Below are 15845 nucleotides of genomic sequence, written 5' to 3' on the forward strand. Positions count from 1 at the left end.
CGAAAACCATAATCGGAGTAATGGCAACAGCCAATCATAACAAAGAAAAAATTATAGGAAGCCATTAAAAACTAAAAGTAAAAACAATCAAACTGCCTGGAGCGCGGGAAAACGTTAGAGAAAAATTCGTGATTGGATATAGTTTTGCCTCCGATTGGTCGAGCAGATAGCGCGAGTTTTCTAGACCAATCATTAGGCACAGTCAACCAAAACCAATGGATTACTTTCACCTTGCTCCCACTCCCTTATGCTCTTCCCCGCTGGTGGAGGGGCATAAGGGAGTGGGAGCCTGGAAACGAACGTGCGGAAGGGGCGTGGGTGACAGGGGAGGTAAGGGCGCTCACTAAGGCCGGAAATGGGACAAAAAAGGAAAGTGCGCGCAATAGTAAATCCTTAATCTGGAGTTTTGCGTGATAAAGGGCGGGAGATGAGAGGAAAGCAGATTACTGGAAGAGAGAGATATTCTCAACTTCCCCCGGTTTCCCCCGCCGTCTATTCTTGTACACACTAAGAAGCGTAAACTAAAAACAAATGTTTTAAATCAATGTTTGTGGCTATATGCAAGATATTGCACAATATTAACCACAGTTCCCGTCAGATATAGTTGGAATGAACAAAATGGTAACCACTATGATCTAGTTAAACTGTACTGAGCTTGGCAATATTTCAAAGGTACTTAAAAAACAGTCGATCGCTCTATTACTTTTACTTTGACTCATCAGCTAAATTTTACACTTCCTTTCGGAAAGCAAAACAATATGTTGTGAAAATGATGCTATTACTGAAAGAATATAACGTCAACTCATCATGCGATATTTCATCTGAACTTAATAAATCAAATATCAGATCCACCTTATAATGTTCGGCAGAGATCTGATGAAATGTTAACCTTTCAAATTTCGATAAACAATATTAAAATCAATAATCTGCTCATACTAGGCCTGTGAATGTCTTCAAGAGCGAAAATGCCGCTCTAAAAATGCAAAATAGTTACTTGTTTTCTTTCGAATGCGAGTGCATCTCTTTCTTTTTGCCCCGCGAGAAAAGGCCGCCAAACTTGCGCGACGAATGTTTGCTTTTGCCCTCATCAGTTGATTGTCCATCACTAATCTTCTCGCCACCATGGTTTTCCTCCCCTTTCGTTTTTTTCTTTTTTTTATTCTCCTTCGCTCCGCCGTGATTCTCACTCTGATCAAACTCCGCCTGAGTCGTCTGACTTTCACACTCGGACGAGAAGGAATTCTCCCTAAGTTCTTTGTCCACTTTATATTTTCGCTTACTTCCGAACATTTTTGAAAACCCGCGCGCCACGAACGACTTACTTTTCTTTACTTTAGCCGACCGTCCAGCAGAAGGATTCAATAACTGTTTATCAGATTCTCCATCCTCCATCACAGGACTCAGCGGGCGGAGATTGAGATCCGCCTCGCTCAGTCTCCGTCGCTTCTCAGTTCCTTCAGTGGAATGTCCTCGTTTGTTTCCGCTTGGTTCATTCAAAGTCTTGGGTGTTTCATCGTCTCCGTCATTTAGACCATTATCCTGTTCGACAGTGACAGATGGCAAAACGACTGGCTCGTGTTTGTCTTTAAACTCAGTTTGTTTTTTCCCTTCACTCTCGCCATATCTTTCATTTTTTCGTTTATCCTCAGTTCTGTTTCTCGGACCCAGATCTCTATTTTGTGGAAGATTCAGGACCTTTGGGCTATCATCACGTGATTGTTTACCGCTTTCAGATTGGCCGGCAGATTGGCTTTTCCCGCCATTTTTTGATAGTGTTTTGTTTTTCTCTGGTGGAATTATTTCCCCCGCGAATTCTCGTTTGGCTTTCCTAGTGTCATTCTCTTTTAAAATGTTTGAACTATTCAATGAAAGTTCTTTTTCATCCTCGAGTCGTTTTGTTGAGTTTACAACAGTTTTTTCATTGTAATCTTGTTCAGGAGTCGATTTCGACTGAAGCACGCCACGCTTAATTTCCTTATCCAATGTAGACACGTCCGAAACTTGGCTATCACTTCTAAAGTTTTGTTTAGCTAGATTCTCCTGCGGACCAGAAATCTCTGAATTTGACACAGTATCGTTTAATGCTGCATCGTCCTGGCTTTCTTTAGAAAACACAACCTTTTGTTTCGGTGCAGTTAAACTACAGCCTTCTCTTACTGTAACGAGCTGAGGTTTTGTATCATTCGGAATTTTGGCAGGAGTTTCATCAGATGAAATATCTTCACACACTCCATTCAAAGCTGGCAGTTCGCCATTTTTGCCCGCGGTAGTTTTGCCAGCTTTCTTTCTTTCGAAAGAATCTCCAAAAGATTTAATCCTCTTTGATTCTTTGTTTAATTCCTCTTCGATTTGAGTGGCAGACACGTCCTCGCTAGATTTGCGTTTTTTCATTTCGGAGACGTCTCTGTTTTCACGTTCATGTGGTTTAGATATGCCTTTAACACCAGCTTCCGATACTTCAATTTCATAGGCAGGATTCGAAACTCTGTGGTTTGATACCTCCTCTTTGTTTTCAAGCTTGTCTTTTTTCAGTTCATTTTTGTCCGCGGTAACAACGATTTTATCCAGCCTGGAAACACAAGGAGTGACTCCTTGTGTTGTGGCTTGCCTCTCATCTTCTTCGGCTTCTTCCAGAATAACAAACACGTCGTCACCTGTGGTGAATAAAAACACGCAACGTTATAAACCGAGTAATCAAACACGACCTTGGGGTCATTTGGTACTTAACCTTAACAAGACCACCTACAATCCAAACAGCTTGTATAAATCAGTATTCACATTTCTACGCCGCGCATTAAAAACTAATCACGTGGTCAAGAGCCTCGTTTCCATGCGAAGAATGGGTCAAGAGGGAGCCCCCAGGGCAACTTATCCAAATAAGAAAACAAAGCGATCGAACACAATGTTGTTTATTGTAATTTCTTGACCGCCCCAAACAACAATTGTGCTTTTAAAGTCAATGTTTAGGGCTGAGAAAAGTTTGCCAGGGCTAGCAAAGAACAATTTTAAGCAATCACAAAATTTGAACGACACGAAAGCAGTTTTTTTTTTTTCCAGAGGCAGTATGACTGATTTAATTTCAACAATAGCTCATCAGCAGCTAATGAAAGAAAATAGCATCACGTCATTTTTTACATTGACGGAGAGTAAACAAAGACAGTATGTTTGCTTTGAAGCGTGCGCATAACAACCTTAATCCTAAATGTCTATGTAGTAAGTATTTCGAATTTGCGAAGTTGTCATTATTTAGACCAATAAACAACCTCTTTACAATCAACGAGGAACTCGCCAATGCGCAAACAACAATTCACTTAAAGCTAAGCGATTGTGTCATAGGAAGTCATTTGAGATACTAGTAAGTAAAACTGTCTCTTCACTGAGCGTTTTTAAATCAACCTTACAGGATATTAAGAACATATACAACAGAAAGTGAAAAACGCTCCTTAGGTTTAAAACTTCGCTGACTGAACAAAGTGTACCACACTTAATGTAGATCAAATCATTTCAAAAAGCTGCGGGAAAAGTTTCAGATATTTCGGTGTTTTCCTTACTAGATATTCAAAGAATGCATATTTTTATTAGTATTGAATAACTTGGACGTCCGCAACTATCTGTTTGAATCTGCAAAAAGAAAAGCTTTCAGTTTCTTCTTCCGAAAATGTAAAAACAATGTTTTGGCTTTTAAAGACTCTTCGGGAAAATCTTTTTCCAACTCGAATAGGTCATTAACATTCTCTAAGCACAATCTTACGCTCTGATGATTCACATAGTTACCACAATTTGCATTTTTTGCCTTGTGGTTATTTTAATTCACTGGCTCGTCTTAACAAAATGCTATCGCGATAATCATGACTTATTGTGTTGGACTGCTCCCAGAAGAGACCATTTATAGAATTAAGAACAAAACTTTACAAAGCATTGTCTGGAACTACTGACGTGGTTGTAGCTCATTTAGGGAGTGTTCAGTCATTATGGGAAGGGTGCTTAGAGAATGTAACGTCCAAAAATCTTTTTAAAGTTTACGTGTGGAGTGAAAACCTAGTACTTTTCATTACATGAAATCTAATACCCAAACTTTCTTAGATAACGGTGTAACGACAGTAAACATCAACAACTGGCTAAAGAAACTTGAGATATTTGTTAGGTAGGATCAAGAGCAGAGTGCCCTTTGTACAATTTCTCGTATAGGTATTTTTTAGTTGTTCGGCAAACAATTCCAATATAATGTTTGTAAAAGAATGGCGAACCTAGAGTCCAGATGCTCGAGGAGAGAAAAAGACTCAGCGCCTCATTAATAAAATGTAGTTCTCTTAACCAGAAGTATGTTCAAGTTATTTAGCAACATCATTTTTCAGGTTCTTATTGTGAAAATGATTAAATACGACAGCAGAGGCCAAGTGCAAGCCAACGATGGAGTGAAAGTGGAAGTGGTGAATACTACTGTATTGTTCTACAGTTCAATGAGTTTTCCTCACCGTATGCTAAAGTACCCAACTTAAAGTTTTCTCCGTTTTCAGGCCCGTCCCTTTCCATACTGAACAATCTCTGACAATCTATCAACTGGTTCGCAATAACCTTTCAGCGTTTTATTTGAAATAAGACGCATCTTTTAAACAAACCATACTTCAAAATAGCTAGGCGCATTATAAAATGTGTAATAAATAAGTATACGTTTCAAAAGCGTGTGTGAAAGGCGAGAAGCTTAGAAAATGTCACGTACGTTTAAACTTTACCACTGATTCCCACAGCAGATTTTTATTTGTCTTTTTTTCTTTGTTTTTGTTACCATGTCAAACTAACACCAGATATTTATCAAACAAAGGCACAACTGCAACTGGATAATGATTTGGCATATTATCTTTGAATGTCTTTGTCACGACCGAAAAAAAATTTTATCTTATAAAAAAGCGTCTCAGAAAAATATATTTCCGGTGAAAAATTTAGGCAATTTTCCTTGTGATTTTCATACCTTCAAGGAAAATATTTTTACTATGAATATCAGTTGAATGTTTTAGAATAAGAAAAATAATTTTGGGTGTTTTTGATAATTTTCTCCTATTTTGTTTGTCTGTAGGTGGCTTTAAGCAGAGTGCTAACGGTTCTTATCTTTCACATCACACATTAAACAGATGCAAGAATTTCAATGCTGCCGCAGGTCTTTATAGACTTCCTGCCACTTTAAAATTTCATCCGAAAGTTTTGATTTTGGGGTTTGTGGATAATATTCAACTGGGGAAAAAATATCCACGAGAAACAATAGCAGTGAATTTGCAAGCTGAACCAAATAGCTTAAAAATGTGCCACAAAACTTGTTAGCTTTTGAAACAACAACCATAACTCATTTTGAATTGGCAACAGCAACAAGAGAAAATCAAGGACATGGAGGAAGGCAGTGCACACCTTTGGGAAAACAGTCCAAAATTAAAAAGAGCCTCAATGAAATTATTATTTCGCGACCAACAAGCTGATTGGACCTCTCTCTTTCCCTTATTTTCTCTCGATGCAGTCGATCTATCTGATTGGAAGAGAGGGTCCTTCAAGATTTCTCTTAGGCAGAATCTCATTCTGTTCCTCTTCAGTCGGTTCTAATTTAGCTCGGGCCTTGGCTGGGCCCGAGATCTTTCGAAATCCGTCTTTACCTCCTTCGTCGCGGCTCCGTTTAGGCCTCGTGGGCGATGCTGATTTGACCCCCCCGGAGGATGTCCCTCTGGAGTGCTTCCGCAGGGGGAAGCCTTTCCTGATGTCACTGAGCAGTCGGTCCACAATGCACCCTTCTTGTTCCTCCTCTAGTGGCCGCGGTTTGGTCTTCACTTTGCCCCCTGCTTCAGCATTTCTAGCTGCCTCTTCTGCTTTCTTTTTCTCGCGTGCCTTTCGTTTTTCCTCTTGGATACGAAATTGCTCGTTATCCTGGAACGAGAGAAAAGGATGTAAAGCTAAGTACAAAGTATAGCGACGTCCTGGATCAGGTGCTGTGTTATTGTGCACTTCTCGCTAAAAATATACGAAACAGCAAAACAATTGTTTTATTCACCTTCTTAGCTTTGTTCAGCTGATCACCAAAAGTCTTGAACAAAGACAATAACTCCTGCAGTTTTAACTTTCCCTCGTCCTCGCAGAAATACATCGCCAGTTGTTTGGTGAGGCTGTGGATCTCGGTGATGCCTTCCTCCACTGCCTCGCCTTCTCTAAAGCGCCCTGTAAGTGATTTACAATATGTTCATTGCAGGGCGAGAAACATACTTAGTTTATCGTGATCAAAAAAGTTTTGTCCGAACCAAAAAAGAAAACAACAAAATATAACAAAAAACGGTAGATCAACTGCTTAAGAGAGCCCTTCATTTTTTCGTTTTTTCTTTTTCGATAGTCCGAACGATTTAAGCATATGGCGTGAGACCAGGCGCGAGTAACGCTCTCATCAAAATAACCTGGAAATGCATTCGTTGTGCCTCACTACGTTGTCTGATTGGTCAAGTAAAACTTTCGCCACCCTCGCGACCAATCAGAGCAAAGCTAAAACCTATTCGCGACTTGGCTACAAACTTTTTCCCGCGTTTTGCTTTCACTTTGGCTTCTCATTGGCTCCTTGTCACATTCTCGTTTGATTCAATTGGCTGTGGTGATTACAATGGTTTTATCTTAACAACACTCCGTCAAAAAAGCTATTTTCAACGTCAAGAAAAAAGCGAGGCAGTGAACAAAGAAGAAAAAACCAAACAATCTTACCTCGATGAATTCAGAAAATTGAGTGCAAATATCTTTTGGTCCACTTTTCATATCTTTTTCAAGGCTTTTGAGTTTGTTTTTGAGGCCCACTACTTCTCCAGTAAGATTGTCTACAGATAACCTAAGTTTAAGAAATAAGGCAATTACTTCCAGTTTCATTATTTTGAATTCACGATGTCTAACAAACATAACTGACGACTATTAACAGACCATGTTTATGTCGGACTATCAACTCATTACTTTTCAAGAGCAACAACACTTACTTGACGGCTTTGTCAAGATGCTTCATGTCTTCGGTAAACTTTAATACTTTCTCGCGTTTCTCCTCAGCAACCTAAATAGATGCAAAAACATGCTTCTGTGAGACAATTTTCTCACGCTCCCAATAAATTTCACGACTGTTCCCAATGTCTCAGCTAAAAAACGAATAGGAGTCCAGAAACCAACCTGCTTTACGCATTTACCATGTTTGATTTTCCGTTTTTTTTTTGCCCTTCTGAGCTTTGCATTTAAAAATTTTCACAGCTTTCCCGCCGCGCCTGGAGCATGTTGCATTTTTCCCTAGACACGACTTTCCCGCACTTAGCAATAGCCGTGTTTCCGCGCTTACCAAGTATTTTTTCCCGCGCTGGTCGCTAGTAAAGTTTTTTCCTGCGCCAGGCGCGGATATTGAATTGCTAGGCTTTGTTACCAGCTGTAACTAGTTCTTTGTAATTCAAAATAGCTTAAGTAATCAAAGAAAACGTGCGAACTTACGTGCACCAAGAAGTTCATGAGGGTCATGCGGGGTTTGTTGGCTCTCGTGTCCACAATCTTTAAGAGTGAGTTGATCTTAAAAGCCACAGCATTCCCAGCGTACCCTCCCTACAACATAAAACATAAAAGAAATGTCTGTTAGTGACAAGGTTAGGCTTGCATAGGACGGAAAAAAAGATGAGTTTGAAATAACAATAATAATAAATAATAATACTAATAATAATACTACTACTACTACTAACTACTACTACTACTACTACTAATAATAATAATAATAATAAAAAAACACCTCTTACCGAGTTCAGAAAATTGCCAATGATCAAAATCAGCTGAAGAACCTCTGGTAGAATTTCACTGTTGAGGATATCTGAATATATTTGAGGTTGATTAGTATTTAGTCTAAAAGAATGAAATACAAAATACAAAAACTCTGCATTTGAAACCAACAGAGATTTTAAATCAAAATTAAACTTAACGTGTAGCTTTTTCTAAGTTCAAACCCCTTCTACGATTTGTAGTAATATGTTGTTCTCTTTTAGTTACGGGATGTATCCTCTGTTAATACAAATAATGACTGCTAGGTAACCTATTGTCAAAGTCTGCCTTGTGTAATTAAAGCGACTTCTCTTCCACCTCAATAACAAATGTTTGAAAATAGTAATGAGATTCTTTTCATATTTTTTCCAGATTTTAAGAGTTCGTTAAAACTATGCACACCTTGTATTGCTCCTTTCAAAGATTCTAAACTCGGTTCGATTGTTTCAACTGTAATCTGGAACTCCTCCTTTTGTAACATGGCCTCTAGACGAAAGGTTGTACCTGCTCAGAAAAACAAATAAAAAATCAGATAACCACGATAATTGTTTATCTGTTATTTATTCACTCAACTCAGTTACAAAGATATAATTGAAAGAAATTAAAATGATAACAAAAATTTAAAATAGAGAACAAAGTAACCATACCCAGGAATAGAGACCAGTGCCAACAAAAACTTCTCAGCAGCACCCAGCTGGGTTTTGTCGCCAGAGAATCCTTTCAGCATTTCTCTCTGAAAAGGGGACCACAACACAAACAAATTTCAGTTTGAGACTTATCTTAAAAGTTCCTCTTCACGCTCACAGGATATAGTTTAATCTCCTAAGCTGTTTTCTGAATAATGTATGTATACTCTAAGGAGACGATAAGTTAGACTATAGGTTAGACTATTTTATAAAACACCTGTGCTCTTAGATACTGACCTCTGTGTTGTCTGGAAGGAGTTTGATGAACGATTTCAGGACATCAACATCAAAAGCTTTGCTGTTCCCGTTTTGAATCAATCCAACAATCTCTTCGTTTGACCTAAAGGAAATAAGGAAAACGTTTATTTGAAAATTGTACGCCTCCTTTCAAACACTTGCCTCTGCTCTTGTTACATTGGCAAACGAGAGAGTCGCTACTATGCTTTGAGAACTCCTGAGTGCGAAAACTAACCACTTGGGGTGATGGTGATGGGGGCATGGCTTAGGGGGATTCTAGAGCCTACGTAATTTCCCTTCCCCTAATAATAAGAAATAAAAATAGCAAAAAATAAATAAAGAAATAAATAATTAAAGAGGATTTTGGCAGCACTACCACCCGAAGGTAGATCTTCATCCAATGCTTCCAAGTCAAATTGCAAATTGTGGAGGAAGGAGAACCGGAGGACCCGGGAAACGTAAAAAAAATCCAACAAACTCAGCCTACATGTGACGTTAGGTCCGGCAATCAAACCCAGACCTAGTGATGGGAGGTGAGCACTCTCCACGTTTACTCCATCCCTGTTCTCCACGACAACCTAGCGTGTACTAAATTCGACTAGGAGCGACCGTAATCTCCCCCCCCCTGGAAATTCTGTCTACGACAACGATAAAGAAAGATTTCCAATATCCAGTCCGTAGCCCAATGAAGGAGAATTCCACGCTGCAAAGCTAAAAGAATCCTCAAAAGAGACACACAGCAATACTGACTTTTTGAACAGCTTCATAAAAATGTTAAACGTTCAGGACTCCTCTTTGGATCCAGTAGGGTGATCTACAAAAAGGAAAAAAAAATTAATTGCAATGAAATAGTAACTTTCCCAGCGTCTACTAATCTTTTTTTTTTTGCTGAATTACGCCTACATGGCCTCTAACACAGTCACGCGATACCACTCCACCCACAGTGGTGCTCTCGCACAAGACAAGCAAAAGTAATCAACACATACCTCTGAGGGCTCCTTCTTCTTTGTGTCCGTCTTCTTTGCTCCGCCCGTCTTCTTTTGACAAAACCACTCCTCTTCCAGATGAAAATCAGGCTGAATTACCTCCAGCGCCATGACACGTGCCCATACACACGTCTTAATACTCTGAATCACGTGCGGAGGAAGCTTCTGCCACGCTAAGGATCGAATCTTACTCTTGGGTTTCACCGGAGGGGACGAGCGGGCAGCTGACACTACGATGGACGGGCTGCTGGTAAACTCGAGTGACTCCAAACCCACCCAGAGGCGGCGGAGGTGGAACTCCCCCAGCTCCTGGAGGTGGTGGGGGCGGAGGTATTCCCCCATTCCAGGTAATGGGGGGAGGCGGGGGTGCTCCACCCATCCCTGGAAGAGGCGGCGGTGGAGGTACTCCCCCCATTCCAGGTAAAGCGGGTGGTGGTGGTACCCCGCATTCCTGGAAGAGGTGGAGGTGGAGGTACTCCTCCCATTCCAGGTAAAGGGGGCGGTGGCGGTACCCCAGCCATTCCTGGAAGAGGTGGAGGGGGAGGCACGCCACCCATTCCCAGTAGAGGAGGAGGAGGAGGAGGAGGAGGGTATTCCACCCACTCCTGGAGGAGGCGGTGGTGGAGGAACTACCCCAGTTCCTAGAGGAGGTGGTGGTTGGCACGCCAACCTTTCCAGGCAGAGAAGGAGGAAGTGGTACTCCATTCATTCCTGGAAGAAGAGGAGGAGGAATCTCACCTCTTCCTATCACGGGGGGCGGAGGAGGGGGCGGAGGAATGGCTGAGGCTCTACAGAAGGAGGAGTAACAGGTCTCCCGTACGAAAAAACTCTCATCTTTTCCTGGCAGTGAAGGTGCGCTTTCAGTTGTTTCTACGTGATTCATTACGATTTGAATATCTTCACCATTTGATTGTCCAGGCAGGGGCGGCGGAGGAGGAGGTGCAGGGAGGATTGTTTAAGCCGAGTTCATGTACAACACTTTGATGTTCCAACATAAGTTCTGGACTGGATGATCGCCCCTCTTTTTTCTTGTTATTCTGAATGATACCTTCAAGAATTTTAACAGAAGCAGGAGCTGCTCTTCTTCTTCAAATGTCATCGGGCATGCTTCCTCTAGATTGCTTGTGTGGAAGCCTGTATTTCCTCGTGAATCCCGTTTGCCACAACAGGCGTCGAACTGGGGTCATCAACAGAGACAGAACGCACGCAAGCTGAACGTACATCTTCTGACGATTGCTGCCACGTACATTCGATGGTCAAGTTTTCATCAGGAGAACCACTCCACGTGTTGCTGCCTTCCCTTGATGAACTCCATGTTGTAAACTGGTAAATTGCCTCTCACCCTCCTCTAGGATTGACTCCGCTCGATTACGACTGTCGATGTTCACAGCTCGTTTTACAAGTTTCTCGATCACTTCCCAAACCGAGTCCGACACAGGTGAGTCATCCTCGATCAAAAGCAGGTTTTGTAGAATGCTTAATAGGTTTACACCTTGAGGTTTGTTACTCACCTATGAATATAGATAGATGCCTTTCAGTAAAGGTAATATCACGATTTCAAATGCAATTTTGTGTTAATGAGCACAAGTAAATGTTTCAAAGACAACAAACTTGCACGAGCCTGTAATTTTTTCATGTACATTGACACAAACTTATGTATAGCTTACGTGAGGAACGTCGGCGCTTGTTTTATTTTGACCTTCAACAACCAATGTGTTCTGCTTCTTGTCTTTCATACATAAATCATTTTAGTTTTCTTGTATGCAATTGGCATGGGGAGATTTTGCTCAGAGTGAAAAAAAATCTTGTGAGAGCAGAAGACATTTTTCTTCATAGTTGCACTTAATTACCACAGAAAAAGGCAAAGACCGTCGCCAGAAAATAAGGACACAACTTTCTAAACAAAGCGTGAAATACGTCCAAGTGAGACGTCAGATTTACTCCCTCAGGGAGTTCAGATCATCTTCATCCTCCAGTCTCTGTTCTTCAAACACATCGAGTTGAACCAATAACTCTTCGTCATCGTTGTGCCTGCGATAAATGACACAATGCATGTAATTACGATTGCCCTCTTGAAGTTTTTGCCGCGGTAAAATTGAAAGCCGAGCGATGACACAAGCAACGAAAGAGGCGAATAGTATTCTCGTTCCCAGATTCTACTCGCTTGCTGAAATTAGGGGAATCGCTTGACCGTGAGAGGCCAAGGTACGAATTAGGCGACTTCTTCAATCACAGTCGTTCCATAAACATAGTTTCTACCCGGCGACTAACAAGTTCTAAGAAAGCAATCAACATATTTACAGATTAACGGCAATTAAACTGAAAGCAGAAACCATACATGAAAAAATTCAGACCTCGACGGGCGTTTGTTTGGGAGATCTTCTTAAAGTTTAAACGTTCACTACCCGTCAAATATATATAATTGCAATTTTTCTATCCCACGTAATACCCATTTTAGCATTGCCGAAAGAGGTAAAATACTGAAAATAAATCTGGGAAATTAAATCTACCGAACAAGGCAAATCGACGGGTTTCATTGTGTTAGTCTTTGGGAAAGCGCTTGTTTAAAGTAATTAACAACAACAAATTCCGCAAACTAAAATTTTTTCTAAGTTCACTACCCGTGTTGTCAACTATATATAGTGAAAATTGCAATTAATCTATCCACTAAATACATTTTAGCTGCCGGCAGAATGGAAACAATTACTGAAAATAAAATTCAATTAAGTTTACCGAACAAGAGCAAATCGGGGAAAATGCGAGATTTGTGTTACATAAAACACTGTGGAAAGCGCTGTTAAATAAATAATAACAACAACAAATTCTCAAACTAAGATATTTTTCTAATGTGTTATCAAATATCTTACCTCAAATTGCTTAGGATGTCCAAGAGTCCTAGCCCTGTAAAAGAATAATTGGGAGCCATTATATTTCTGCATGTTACGACTACATGCTGACCAGTTTTCAAAGCGCGAAATTGGCCCAAAAGTGCTGTTTTTTCGCGGCATTAGAAACTAAAATATTACCCACATAATCTGAAGTTGTTACATGTGTTCATAGAATTAAACCAGAGCTTCGTACTTCAAAAATTATAGGTCTCACTGCGAGAACGATTCTTTGATGCGTGGAAGTGTATGTGATGCCATTTGGTGTCTCACCTGCCGATTCGCATGGAATTCGCTTCGCACGGCCGAATGTAAAGGTTCTTTGCTGTCCAATTGCGATAAACATGTAAACCACAAACATCAAAGCCCTCAATTTTCTCACTGCTGGAAACACTGCGGGACCAAACAATGGAGGAAAAACCCACGAATGATTTGATAGTACGCTAAGAAAACAGCGACGAGCGAAATACAGTGAACCATAATATCTGATGATTTCTATGGCAAAATCGCACATTTCTTGCCTTCAAAATTATTCTTCGCTTATTCCCGAACACTTACTTAAGAAAAAACGAAATTTGAAGGCTGATCTTTTCAATTTTTTCCAGTTAAGGAGATTTTAAAAGAAGTACAAACAAATTTATCGGTAATTAATGTGACCGTAAAGAAAAAACTTAAATTTGCTGCATCCTTGTTTTCGTTGTGCAAATCTTTCCACACACCAAAACTAACGGAATTTGGTAAGCTTGACAAAGGATCTTCTTCACTCTGCTAAAATATTGGCTACATTTCAAGAAATGCTCTAAGTGCAAACATATGGTATGAAATGTTTTGTTTATGAAAAGACTACGAGAACATCTTTACGTACGATGCGATCTAAGGCCGTTGTTTGGAAAAACAGACAACTCTTTAAAACTTCATAAAACTAAGTGAAGCACTAAAGATTTTAGAAAACAGACGAGTATAAAGGACAGTATTTGTGAGTATCCTTAATGAGTGAAGCACAAAGATAAGATAATTCTACGTATTTGAGGTAAAATATTTGAAAAGCTAATTCAAATGCAATGCAAACTAAAACGTTGTCAAGAAGAACCTGTATTTTGAGATAAAACAACAGTTTTGAAGTGGGAGACTAATTTGAGGTAAAGGAAAACGCTTGAGATGAAAGGAAGCTTCTGAAGAAGTTACATCAAGATTTTTCGTGCGTCGGAGGTAAGGGAGGGTAGAGTGGTTTTTGAGAAGGAATTTTATTTATTTTCAGATAGCAACGTTTAGTTCTTCGGAGTAGATTACTGTTAAATATTGGGAGTCTCAGATGCGGCATAGCACCTCAGAAAAACCTATAACTTTATAAATAGAACAAGAGAGATCGTAAGTTTTGAGCTCGGTGAAGAAATAGAGAAAGATGTTTTTCGTCTTGTCACGAGCGTGGGACAAAATTCTGAGTCCCTATGAGGAATCGAACGTCAGACCTTCGGATTCCGCGCTCCGATGTTCTGCCACTGAGCCACAGAGACTCTACAGTGACCGAGGTCTATTACGAAGTTCATAAGACACACGCCCTGCATACTGCTAGGATCAGCAATGTCGATAGCGTCATGATTTTAAATAGAATAAGAGAAATGGTAAGTTTTTGAGCTCGGTAAAGAAACAGAGAAAGATGAGGAACTCAACCTATAGCTTTGTTGTAAGAGCGTAGCCTTGGTTTGAAATTGAAAAATTGTATCGTGATCGTAATGACATTGGCGTCTTCTTACCTGCAAACTCATTTCTCAGGCGGACTCGTTCTTCAAAGTCTTCCGTAGCGATGAGTATAGTGTTGATAAAGGCTAAACACGTGGTCATGTATGGTATAACTTCGGCATTTTTAAGCTCATTGATGATCAAACTAAATCTGTACCGCTGACCCTTGGTGAGCTGCGGTTGAAATGAAATAAAAAGGATAAAAGTCATGATCAGATTGGTTAATCCTTTACAGCCTAACATCAGTATTCACATTCTCTATACTGTACTCTGTACATTAACTAAGGTGCTGACAGGGAGAATTTGTCTAACAATCAAGAGTTTCTTTAGTTGGTGATCATTTCCTTTATTATCATGATATTCATGTTTGTTTCAGTGATGATATTGTGAGGAGAAATTACATGCTAGTCACTCGTAGGGTTCACTCTTCACTCGAGCCAAGTGGCCCATCCAGCCGGAGCTTATCCCGGTTTCAAGAACATGAAAACACTAGGGGTATTGCCGCCACCTCCCCCCCCCCCCGGAGGAGAGGGGCTAATCCATTTCACAGATAACACCTCCCCCCCTGCAATTCATCAATTTCCCTAAAAGCCCACTGGTACCCATTGATACTCGTGGGTCGAGAGGGTGGGGGGGCTAAAGTGTGTAAAGTTTCCGCACAAGGTCATCACGGATGTTCTTCCACTGAGCTAAAGAGAAGTCTATGGCGATCAGAGTCATTTCTAAGTTCATATGTGACACGTACGTGTCCTTTAGAGTTTATCGTTTCTTTTATTCTCATAACTGGTTTCCTCATAAATAAAGCAAAGTTATGAAGAGAAATTACATCCTAATAACGCAAACTCACCTTGTAATTCTCAAGCGCGTCGATGGCCAGTTTATGTCCGTGGTTGGAATAAAGGCAGAGAGCGGATAGAAGTTCAAATACTTGTTTCTTAATCATTGTGTTGTTTGTATCGAGCGCTGAAAGAAAACGACAGGGAGTTAATTAAATGTGAGGTTAAGGTCAGCATACAAGGAAAAGGCCCCAGCCCCCCCTTCATGGGATCCCAGACCATCACTGATTGCCCCTCCCCCCACCTTCTTACCATTATGTCAGGCTTCTCTGACAGTTCGTCTGTGGAGAAGAGAAGCATGGCGAGACTAAAGTACTTTGCTCAAGAACACGACACAGTAACCCGCTATGTTAATTTATTGACTCAAACAATCTGGGAATTGAGAAAAACTGCCAGTCAAAATTTTCGAATGTCTTAATGCTAAATTTACTCCATGAAAAATGAAGCAAATAAGGATAAAAAAGTATATATGTTAACGGAAGGGTAATAAATAAACCTTTTACCAATTACCCAAAATTAGAACACCAGTCTTGTCTATTTTTACAACGGCTAATGAGAGTTTTTCTTTTTTTTCCTCTTAATTTCGCAGGCGATTTTGCCAACTTAACAACTCAGTAAACTCACGAAGGTAACCCATTTCATAAACCACACAAAACACGGGTTGTGTTTCCACTTCAAAAC

General features: G+C 40.3%; 1 protein-coding gene across 1 annotated transcript in view; it reads right to left on the bottom strand.

The window, feature by feature from the left end:
• Positions 1-522: 522 nt before the first annotated feature.
• The window catches only part of LOC131789675 (inverted formin-2), a 29115-nt gene continuing 13792 nt past the window's right edge, over positions 523-15845 (bottom strand). The window contains 24 exon segments of the mRNA XM_066161728.1: positions 523-2654; positions 5640-5907; positions 6032-6183; positions 6711-6844; positions 6987-7057; positions 7480-7587; positions 7776-7846; positions 8197-8298; positions 8437-8527; positions 8718-8820; positions 9468-9499; positions 9502-9531; positions 9704-9913; positions 9915-10149; positions 10151-10278; positions 10280-10361; positions 10363-10655; positions 10752-10880; positions 10966-11234; positions 11593-11658; positions 11661-11734; positions 12571-12604; positions 14343-14502; positions 15176-15291. Coding sequence (XP_066017825.1) covers positions 991-2654; positions 5640-5907; positions 6032-6183; positions 6711-6844; positions 6987-7057; positions 7480-7587; positions 7776-7846; positions 8197-8298; positions 8437-8527; positions 8718-8820; positions 9468-9499; positions 9502-9531; positions 9704-9913; positions 9915-10149; positions 10151-10278; positions 10280-10361; positions 10363-10655; positions 10752-10880; positions 10966-11234; positions 11593-11658; positions 11661-11734; positions 12571-12604; positions 14343-14502; positions 15176-15291 — 4622 coding nt within the window. The 3' untranslated portion in view covers positions 523-990.

Source organism: Pocillopora verrucosa, chromosome 14 (assembly GCF_036669915.1).
Source record: "Pocillopora verrucosa isolate sample1 chromosome 14, ASM3666991v2, whole genome shotgun sequence".
NCBI classification, from domain to species: domain Eukaryota; kingdom Metazoa; phylum Cnidaria; class Anthozoa; order Scleractinia; family Pocilloporidae; genus Pocillopora; species Pocillopora verrucosa.